The sequence below is a fragment of the Antrostomus carolinensis genome, unplaced genomic scaffold, assembly GCF_000700745.2.
Source record: "Antrostomus carolinensis isolate BGI_N321 unplaced genomic scaffold, ASM70074v2 scaffold21537, whole genome shotgun sequence".
Lineage (NCBI taxonomy): Eukaryota > Metazoa > Chordata > Aves > Caprimulgiformes > Caprimulgidae > Antrostomus > Antrostomus carolinensis.
The window spans coordinates 16,924-28,708 of record NW_010329753.1 but is presented as its reverse complement, the minus strand read 5'-3'; the positions used below and the strand labels follow the sequence as shown (position 1 = coordinate 28,708).

The window sequence follows — 11,785 nt, the reverse complement described above, 5'->3', positions numbered from 1 at the left end:
TATATATATATATATATATCAGAGTAATACTTGAAACAGTTCTTTTTATTGGACATAACCTGCCAGCATAAACCACAGTTTCTCTTTTGACTTACAAAAGTATCAAGTTTTTTGCCTTGGTTTTTCAGGGGTGGGGTGTTTGGGGGTTTTTTTTGCAGCTCAACAGTTTAGCAGTCCTGAACTTCTATGGAATGTCCAGTCCCTTGGTAGTCACCTACATCATTAACACTTTGAGAGTCTTAAAGGTAGCAACAAAGATTATACCTCTTGGCACTCACCAGCACCCCCAAACGGTCAATTCTGAACTTTTTCACCGTGTCCTCCACATACCCATCTGTTAATTTAAAAACTTCAGCAGAAGACACAAAAGCAGAGGAGAGTTAAATGAAGTGCAACAGCCGCAGCTGACAAGGATAGTTAAAAACCTCGCAGCTCTGTTCAGACTGCCTCTGACAGGACCTGAGCGATACACGCCAAGAGAATGAGATACAACACTGATCAGGGTGACAAACCAACAGTGATTGTCCCAAGACTAGCTGCCAAGGAAAATACCACATATCCAAACAAAGCGGTAACAACCAAGGATTAATAAATTCAACGAAGTTTCTGTTAATATTGACTGTACTTCTTACAATAACTTAGTCTGATAAACAAGAAAAAAAAGATGACAGCAAAAGATAATTAGTACAGGTAAAAAATGGCAGCACATATATACAAAAATCATTTCTGTATACCTTTTTAATATTTTCCCAATTCTACTTATAGCTTTCTACTGTTAAGACTAAAAATAACAGGTTCATATTTATATTTTAAAATGTTTAAGGTGTTTTTAAATGACATCTGCCACCATGATGACTTCACGTTTCATACACCTATGAAAAAGAGACCACTGAAATGACTCTTAATAGGTGGCTATCCACTCACAACTGCGTATGTTTTTTAAAAAAATACTAAAAATGTTAACTTTAACTAGTTAGGCACAACATTGGATGACATTCATTACAAAAATCATTCTAATAAGAATACACTACTGTTTTAGCAAAAAAGAGAGTAAGGAGTATACCTACAAGGAACGGGTGCCAGCAGATGTGCCCCAGACTAATCAAAGTCTATACTGGCAGTGCTATAAACCAGAGGTCTTCTGAAGGCCAACAGTTCTGCATAGGATAATTCTAGGAATGCAGTCGGTCATTATTTCCACCAGGTCAGTTCTCCAATGACACGTTTGCGTTGCTAAATAATAAATTAGTTCCTTATGTGCAACAAGTACGTCTATGTGCACGTGCAAACAACTCCATTTATTGTACAAATTCTAGCTCCCAGAATATTTCAAGTGTTAACTGTAACTGAAATACATGCCAATAATTTCCTCAGACATGCCCAGTTAGAAATCTATTTTGCATGACAAATTTAACTCCTTACTATGTGCTTGAACACAGTTAGAAAAAAGAATTTTAGTTAAAACATCAGAAAAAAAAAATCTGTTAGTGTTAGTGATCAAGAAAATGAAGTGAACCTTAGTCTACTACTAAAGAAAAAGTGAGCCAAGCAAAATTTATTACAGTTGTTATTATTTGAAACCACAGCCACTCCACTCTTGAATGAGAAGTTTAAAAACATGAAATCTTAACTTCCACAACAGAACAGAACCATCCAATTAGACATTGTCTCCTATCTATAGACTAATTCATTCCATTGAATATAAACTATCAGCTTTATAGACCTTTGTGTGTTACAAAGATGAATGTTAATGTGGTTTTGTATGGGTAATTCATGTCTGAGGAGTAAAGTGCAAGAGGCAAGTGGAATTTAAGGACGTAAGTGGGCCAATATTCCTTCAGTGCATTCCTTACATATGCAAGTAATGAAACTTCTGCGGTTATAATCCAAACAATCTTCTGCACTGATATTACACAGCTAGGAATTTTTATAGCTGACCAGCAAATACTTCCAATACATTGCTTATTTATCCTACTTTTTTTTTTTTTGGTGGGGGGAGAGGGAAGCTGTTGTTTAATTTTGTGGATTTAACAGGATTCTGCAAATATTTTTTATTTTTTGTTGACATTTCCCACTTGCACAAATTAGTTGTACACTGTTTTCTGCAAAGAACTCACATGCACACTCCTTCATCGATCACATCTCCAGTAGGATACTGTACCAGAAATCTACACCTGGTACAGATATGCTATGTCTGCAAACATGATTTTTTAATATAAATATATTAAAAATGTCCCTTATGAGCCAAACGCTACAACAAAAGAAGTGGAGTTCTATTATAAGTCCATCTGCCCAGAATTCTCTCCTGGCATGGAAACCCCAGTCAAGGACCATGACTTCACATGCCTAACCATCACATCTACACAAGAGAAACATTTTTTGCAGAAACCTTCTGTAAGATTTGCTGCTTGTTTGCGTCGAACTCTTCAGCTCACAACCCCCCAGCTTCTCTACACCCAACACTGCAAAAGCTCTGACCCTACACAGGAGTTTCAGGCTGCAGCTGCCACACTGCTGCCAGTATTCTAACTTGGGTATAAAAGCCTGACTAGAATTAACCAGCCTCACTAGAATTAACCAACCTATCCTAACCTCACAGAAAAACAACAGGCAAAAAAGAGCCACAGCCTGGAGAGACAGACACAGGGAAGAGCCAAGGGATGGATGATTCACAGGCTAAAAAAGGGTCAAAGTGACAGAGGCTGGCCAAGAGACTAGTTTCTCAGGCTCTATGTCAAGTTGGAGGGCTTTATTTTGCAGAATACAAGAATTCTCCACAGTAAAATATATGCACATAACCAAATAATAAATAAAACAAAGTTAGTATCAAAAGTAACTTGACAAATACTGTAATACCTCCACATTGCTCTAGTAAATGAACTCTGTGTGCTACATAGCTGAATGGGGGGGTGGGGGAGAATTTTTTTTTAAAAAAACAATAAACCTTTAAAAAAACCAGTTCACTTGTGAGCACCTGCAATGCATAACAAGTTCTCTTCAACAGAGGACCATAATCCTGCCAGGGCCTGATCCTTAAGCACATTTAAAGAAAAACATCTTCCACATCCGATAATGTACTTTTCCCCATGTGTTTTCAATAGTAACAGACCAGAATGCACATTGTCTGACTCTGTCCTACAGCCATTCCCCATCAAAAAAGACAACAACTGATGCCAGCCAAGCACAATTGCCACAGTCAACGTAAAAATCCCCTCAACTTTAACACATGCAAATCATAGTATAATCCACTGTATGTGCACTGTAATTCTAGAAATAGTATGTCATTCTCTAGAATTCCTACAGCATTCAATGAAAACCTGACTAGCACCTTCTGCATCACAAAAGGCCCTTTCTGTTAGCAGCCCAGGTGTTAAAATAGCCTTAAGCAGAGTTAACAGAAATGAATTGCTAAATTGCAGACAATACCTGAAAGGAACATGTTTATAAACTAAGTTGTCCTGCGGTGGAGAAGATGCAATTGCTGTCTCAGCAGAGAATTCTCAGTAAGTTCAAATGCAAGTAAATGTTATTTTACTGAGATTATTTGTGTAAAACAAAAAAAATACAACATACGTGCACAAAAATCCTATCAAATCTTGCATGATGTGCAAAATACCAGAACTCTAGGTTTTTGTAGACACCCACTGTTTACAATTCCTTCCCTACCATGTTGTCTTTTATCTCTATTTTTATTTTGTGCCTACTGCTCTTTCCTACAGAACTTGACCTTTCTAAAGAACACTAGCAGTACCGCCTTCCCTTCTTGCCTTTCAAAGTGTAAAGCTCAACTACAAAAGGGGTAATATACCACATTAGTTATCTGGCATACAGAGTATTTAAAAAATTATATGTCATAAGGAGGTATGTTGTAGGAAGCTTATTTTTAAAAGACCTGCTATTTCAGATCCTTGTAATACTCTGGTTTTCTGTTTGCTGTTTGTTTTTTAAAATAACACTTGCTCTCAACACGAAGGATGGAACAAATGTCTCTCTTGACACTTCCCTAATACTGCAAGGGGATGACAGCGAAAACAACGTACTACCAACAAAGGATACAAGTAAGTTACTTGATATGAATACTCTCACTTTGAAGCTCTCCAAAAGAATATCTTTTAATGTGAAAATGTACTATACAAAGGATGACAAGGGGTAAAGAATTAATCTTTCCATTTATTAATATCTTCCATATCTCCTGTGGAAAGTCTAACTTCTGATGCAGCAGGCTGAAACAATTTAAAGGATCCTCAGGTAAACTCCAAATACATAACGTACAGCTTATAAGAATGTGTAGAGATTATCAGTCATATCTGCTGTAGAGATGTACCCAAGTTAAATAAGTTAGGCAAGTCAGCCAAGAAAAACAAAATACATATCCCAATGAGTTCCACTTTTTAACAGAGTAATGACAAAATATGATGTGCTTAAATTATTTAACTAGATTTCTTCGAAGAACTGGCTGTTCTCACAATTTACATCTGATGATCAATCAGGAAGGTCAATGGTTAAAATACATCAAGAACACTCTTCACTAGCCTAAGCTTCCTACAGGCTCTGAGGTGTATTGTCCAGATCTCACCTAATGAGCCACAACGATTTCTAAATGTGAAAGGAACAATGTTTTTTGTCTGCCGAACAGAACATTAAAAAAAAGACACACATATTTTGGGTGTATCTGTGATCTAAATTTAAAAAAACCCAAAAACCTGATGATCCAGCAGACCACTGGAGTTTCAATCTCCACCAAGGTTTTGATCAAGGTTAGTTATTGCCAAACAGCATCTGTCAACAAGCCCCTATCGAAAGCATAAGAAATCTGTAAGAACACCAGAGCTTCTAGTCACAGACAAGCATAAAAACTGCTGCCTTTTAAACAGCAACAACAGTGTTTCACAATCATTTCCCATTTCCTACCCTAGCATAGGACAAACAAGACACTAAATCAAAAAAGGCAAATGGGCAGAACTCTGAAGTCTAACAAATTGCAATATTTGCAATGCTAAAGCTCAAAACCCCAATTCCTTTCTCTACAGTACCTCCTAAAAAAAATATTACTCTATTTATTATACGTACTGGGTTGGCTTCCCAGTATTGACTGGCTACTTCTGTAACTCTTCATTGGTTGTGGAAGATCCTATTTTGCTATGCAGAAATAAACTACCCAGCAGTAGTCACTACTGTCACTACTGTCTGTACTACAGACACACCAACTCAGAAGCTAAACAAAAATCTCACAATATAGAAAACACAGTAGATCAGACAGTGCTGGTGATGAAACTGGGTTGAAAGCCATATTCATTATATGTATTTTAATATTGCTGTCATACAGGACTAATGCAAAGCAGTAATTACTAATACTCTACTAATGTTTATGAGGAATGGGACAAGTCATAATGGACTTAAATTGCACTAAAGAAGATACAGAGTTTCTCTCAGTGCTCAAAAACAGCTATAAAAAAAAATTGCAGTAAGAAAACGGGAACAGATTGCCTAAAGTAATTATTTAATCATCATTGCTGGAGTTTTTATAAACAGGATTAGACAAAACAGTAGGTAGGAGTAACACAGAGTATACGTGACCCTGCCAGAAATGCTCCAATGCAATTCCAGTATGAAATGTGTGCACTGCCAGATGTTTCTCTTGCAAGGATTTCTCTTTTCAAAAGAATGGTTTTAAAGATTACATTTAACATGGCCACAAAGTTGCAGTTGTCATATTCAAAATAAGCCAATTAAAGAATGAAACTGAATTAAGATCAATTAATAGCATTTCAAGATATGCTCAGATAAGAGCAGAGAATACACCCAGGGAAATTGTGCACAATAAAAAGAACACAAAACAAAAAAGTTCAGAACATTAAATCTTTTCAGAACTTGATGTGAATATAATTTTTTTAAAAACGTAATGATGGGAAATTGTAGAAGTTACTAGATAAAATTCTATTTTGAATATTCAAGTTTAAGCTAGTTGAATAACTTTTAACTGTCTACTCAAAATAATCTGCTTTCAGATTTACCTACTTGTCTGCTCTGTGTATGTTTAAGCGGATCAGTGTACTGTGAGGAAATAGACATCGAAGCTGTACCCCCCCTGCCAAAGGAAACAGCCTATCTTTATGCACGATTTAACAAAATAAAAAGGATAGCGGTCTCGGATTTTGCTGACATTAGTAAGTAATGTTCAAATTTTAATTTCTGTTTACCTGATAGTGTATTTGAAGCTGTTGCCCCTTAGAAGTACGCCAAGATTATTGAAATAGGATATATTTTATACTTCACTAGATTTCATTATGTGTACCACTTATTTAATTCAATCCTTGTATTAGAAAAGGAACTGTGGAGGCAATTTGGGAACTCATTTTGGCCCATGTACCCATCTTAATATTCCAACACAGTCAGAGAAAGAGCAGATAACTAAAACCAAAATTTCACACTGCATCCTAGCCAGTCTTGAAAAATTGTGTAATCTTTTCCTTCAAATGCTCCAGGGAAATCTCTCCCAGTTATCTCACTCTATAACATGACAAATTCTTCAATATCTGTAATTTTGTTGTCTCTAAGAAAAAATTAAGGATCCAGAGTTTTGGGTTTGTTTTCTTTTTTTTAAGACCACGAGGAAATCAAATTGGGATTTTACTCATATTTTAATAGTATTTACACAATTACAACAGGTGCAGCCAAGAGTGTAACATTCAACATATACAACCATACATGTTTCACCTGCCATGTAATTATTCAATATTTAGCTTTCCATTTCTTTTGTGTAAAGCTACCTTGAGAAGAATTGATTTTAGTGGAAACAGAATAGAAGAAATAGAAGATGGAGCCTTTTCAAAGCTTCTGTTATTGGAAGAACTTTCTCTTGCTGAAAATCGACTTCTAAAACTTCCTGTTCTACCTCCCAAACTAACAACATTTAATGCAAACCAAAATAGAATCAAGAGCAGAGGAATCAAAGCAAATGCCTTCAAGGTAAGTAAGGGACAATCTTTTAGGTAACTGAAGTAAATAAAATTAGTAACCAGACAACCCAGTATATCACCAAATGATTTTTTTTCTTTATCGTAGTAATGTAAGAAACTAACTACAACGATGGAGCTTTCCCAGGTGTTTTTGTTTGTTTTTAAGGTACTTTGGAGTAACAGTCCTTTGCACACTCTCTCTCTCATGTCATTCATATAAAAAAAATTTCTACAAAATACCTTACCTACTTTCTGTCTCTCTTACATGCAAAGAAACACTCGATTCAAAAATGATGCCTCAAATACAGTTCTGAGGACCACGTAAATACTAATAAACAAGGATATAGCTTTATAGTGGTCTCAACTTTTATAATCAATACCTGACACTGAAATTTCCAAAACATAGAAGGCCTGTTCTAGGAGTTTCTTGATACAACAGAATTCAACATTCGCAGCAAAAGAATGTTTCATGTTAGAATACTTCACATGTTTTCTATGTGATCAGAAAAAATACTGATGTCTTGTAACTTGTACCGCAAGTAAGTTGTATCAGCATTAATAATCTCTCTTTCTTTCTATTAGAGGCTGACAAATTTGGCCTACCTCTACTTAGGCCACAATGCACTGGAATCTGTTCCCCTTAACTTACCAGAAAGTCTGCGTATTCTTCACCTCCAGGTATTTTTGAAGTATTTCCTTAACATTCTATTACAAAGAGGCTCACTAGTCCCATACTTCAAACTGAACACACTGTCTTTTAAAACAGTTCGTACTGCTGTTGTGCTCCAGTTGTCTAATGCTCCTCCAAATAAAATAATTTACCTCTAATCTGTATGGCCACAACCATTTGGTGTTCAGAAGTTGTTTGTTAGCTTATTACTGTGCAAGAATTTCTCATTAGTTTCTGTATATCAAGGATAGGAAATGGTAAAAATAAGCAATAATCTTTTACCAAGAACACATTTCAAACATCAATAACCTCAAACTGCTTATCAGCTTGTTGATTGGTTTGAAGAGACTTGATTCTACATATCTATAGTCTCCAGAAATCAATCCCAATGACAATGAAATGGGAGAGCAAGAGGAATAAAATTAAAGTTTGAAAATTCTTCAACTTATATGGGTGTATGTATACATATGTGTGTGTGCATGTATTTATTTATAAATAATTGTTTTGTTTTGCAGTACAACAATATTACCACAATCACCGATGACACTTTCTGCAAATCTAATAACACCCGTTACATCCGCACGCGTATGGATGAGATAAGGATGGAAGGCAACCCAATCCTCTTGGCAAAGCACGTTAATGCTTTTTCCTGCTTGAGAACACTGCCTGTAGGAACATACTACTAGCCACTACTTATGTAATTATACCTGCCAAAACCTAAACATGGTAACAAAAGATCATTTTTTTTTCCTCTGTTTACACATTTATATCCTCTCCCTTACTAACACCATTCTCCCTGCATACCTTTTACCTTCCCAGAACCTTTAATATGTTGAAATGTGATTCTCTTCTGAAATACCTAGTTCAAAACAGCCACTTTATTTAGCAGCTACAATGTCACCCATGCTTCCACAATTGTTTCTGTTAATGGAAGTGTAAAAATACATATATGCACACACAGACCTCAACTTTTATTTTACCACATACATTTTACGTGTAGGTAAAAATCACACAAGTAACTGCTTGTTCACATTCCTTACCAGTAACCAGAACAAACACTACATATTAATTTGTGATAAATGTAAAATATTCTTTTGAGCAAGCTACAGAGGAAAAATACATCTTAATTTCAATCACATTTTTTAAATCTGAAATGAAGCTTTTTTCAGTTGACCTTCAGAAGTGTATTGGGTGAAACTGTATACAAAAGTTAAGAAATAGAACTTCTCAAAGCTTAACTTCATTAAAGCTTTCTTTAAAACTTGGTTTGTGGAAAATGAGAATAATTCCTATTTAGGCTTATTGTACCAAGCAACAGAGCAAGTGGAACTTTTCAAAGATGTGTTAAATCTCCTTCTATACTATTTTGCTTTCAAAATAATCTAAGAGTGTGTGTGCGAATATATATATGTTTTATTTTTACACAAGGTATTTTTAATTGAAATATATACATTTTGCTCAGCTGTACTCACAAGAGCCGTTTTTGCAACACTAGTTTCCCATCTTAACACAATGGCCAAAGTACAGCATAGCACGATTCCAAGTATCTTTGTTATTAACAGATTAGACTGAGCCTTGTCCCACTGCTTTTTCTTGACAAGGAAATGTGACAATGTAATTAACAGCAAAGCTGAATTAATGTTTTAACTTGTAAATAAATAAGTTTTCAGCTAGAAGTCAGTGCAAAGAAACAGAAGTACCATTGTACCACAATACTTTTGCTTAAATCAGATCTTTAAATTGAAAAGTTGATTCTGTCATTAATCTAAAAATAGTGTTAACTTCTAGCAAATTAAACTAGCATCACTTCACTCAGCTACTTTAAATCATGCAGTGTATTAAATACACAAATTGATGTTTGCAGGCCTCAGCAGTCAGTTCACATAAACTAGACATAATTGGTACAGGACACAATGGTTTTTAATTACACAACTATACATTTCTGACATTTTATTTTAAGTTACTCCCCACAAATACCTACCACAGGTGTAAACTCTTCAGATAAATTAATGCCAAAAGTGTGCTAGTTACTATTACCAGATCAACTTCATACTAATATTGAAGCTAGTCTAGATTCCTAATTTGTAGAAATAGTTTAGCATCAAATGCATGATGTCGTATCACTACATCTAGAGTACTGATTTTACAAGATATTTTGTATTACTTTCATTTATCTTATTTAGCTAAACCTTGATTTGTTAGTGCTTGTGCTATGGGGAATTAAGTGTAAACTTAATTTGGGACATAGTGATGCTCCACCACTGCGAGTGTTGAGACCTGAGTGATTTTCAGTCACTTTTTAAGTGATTATGTCAAGCACCAACTGGGTGTTCATCCTTCTGGAAAGAGGATACAATTATGAAACATAGGACAAAATTTTTTTTGCCCTGAACCCATCACCCAAGAAAGACATAGCAACTCCCAGTATTTTCCATTTTAAGTTATTTTGTATGACAAGAAAGAAATTCCATTGTCTTAATGCAATTGAGAACAAAACCAAGTCCGACAGTGAGATGTCACTGACCTTTTCCTGAACACCTGGAAAGTTTTATGTTTCCAGGTGTTTAGGAAAAGGTAAATATAACCCCAAAGCATGTAAAAATACATTCTGACTTCAAGCCAAATTTATACTAAGCAAAAATGAAAGCCACCAGTTCTCTCATACCTCATTTGATAAATGCCTAAAAAGGAGAAAATACAGCTAGAAGTGCACGTGTAATAACACTGCATAGCAGTGGCCTCTGATCTTATCCTCATCACAAATCCCTGTTATAAAATAAAGCTCTTTCCAGTATTAATAGGATCAGTAGATACCACCAAAACTCTTCTTATGAAAACAATTTGTGTATACACAAATATATGCACATTTATGTAAGATATACACATGTAAACGTACTAAGACCTAACCACTACCACATTATTGATTTTACATTAAAATGTTGTACATATCTTTGAAAAAGTACTAAATATCAACCATAACACTAATTAATGCTCTTAATATTTTGTGAGCAAATCAAAGTAGACAACTTATACCTTCTGAATGCTTTGTGCAGGCGATAAATTATCTGTTATGTTTTAATTTACTTTCCTCATTCATAGCAAGTTAACTCATCAAAACATTAAGTGAGAAGGGCTTCAGTATGCAGGATTTTTTGCCTTCTATTTGTGTGACCAGTACTAATATTAAGCTGAATGTACACCATTCTGTTTTTTTCCTGTCATTCATTTCTGTATTTCAAATAAAACTTGTTGGTTTTTTTCTTGTTTATCAATATCAGCTTCAACAATCTGCTCTTCCAGCAATGCAAACATAACTTCAGTTGTTCAGCCTCATAGCTGAATAAGGGTGCATCTAGATCAGAAAATTATTTGCAAATGTAAATCCATTTTGCAGACAAAATATTTATTGTGGCAATATAGTAAGAGCTGCTGTACAAGGAATGGCATACAATAGACTTGTGGGACACTTCACTCATCCCTTCAAAATCTACTTAAAGCACTACCATGTAGATTTTTTCAGTAGAATAGAGGAGCAGCAGCAGAGGATAGTAACAGGATGCTCAGTTCTTGATTGTGTGTTGCATGAAGCAATCAAAGTTGTAGACTAACCTGTTTCAGTAAAAACCCACAACTGCCAAAGCACAATATCGGGGAGTATATGAAGCAGAGCACAAAATGCTTACAACTGAACATTGCTCCACTCACAACAACCTAAGCCTGCCCCTGCTTTCTAGGAAAGCCTGCTCACAGTCAAATTAATGTATATTTCAAACTGCTTTTTTGCAATTTTATCCATCCCACCATTACTCATTAACTGGGAAAACTCTCACTACAAAACTGCCATACTTGATGGTCAACTTTTTAGAAATACAGCGCTGTCCAGCTTGGCTTGAAATCTGCGATTGTTGTTCACCTCAAACATTCATTATTTCAAGTATTCCATCATTTCTACATTATTCCTTTCTTCTCAAGTACCAAAATAAACAAAAAAGAAAAAGTAATCCACTTTTCCTGTTTTGACTGTAAGAAAACTATGAGAAGCACTGTCTATTTCTACTTAACAGCTTGGGTCATTTTCTTTTAAATAACAAAATAACAGAAAAGCTATAAAACCAAAATCCCACTCTAAATAGTCTCCTCTCCTGTGCACAGTTAC

General features: G+C 35.2%; 2 protein-coding genes across 2 annotated transcripts in view; one reads left to right on the top strand and one right to left on the bottom strand.

Moving 5' to 3' along the window:
• Window positions 1-481: 481 nt before the first annotated feature.
• On the top strand, window positions 482-8,315 carry OGN (osteoglycin). The gene is made up of 6 exons (XM_010172702.2): window positions 482-571; window positions 3,974-4,058; window positions 6,009-6,167; window positions 6,767-6,969; window positions 7,542-7,637; window positions 8,145-8,315. The coding sequence occupies exons 1-6, from the start codon at window positions 482-484 to the stop codon at window positions 8,313-8,315; spliced, it is 804 nt and encodes a 267-aa protein (XP_010171004.2).
• A 1,626-nt stretch (window positions 8,316-9,941) lies between these two features.
• Window positions 9,942-11,785, bottom strand: part of CENPP (centromere protein P) — a 16,445-nt gene continuing 14,601 nt past the window's right edge. The window contains exon 6 of the mRNA XM_010172701.1: window positions 9,942-9,968. Within this exon, the coding sequence (XP_010171003.1) occupies window positions 9,942-9,968 (27 nt within the window). The remainder of the gene's footprint in view (window positions 9,969-11,785) is intronic.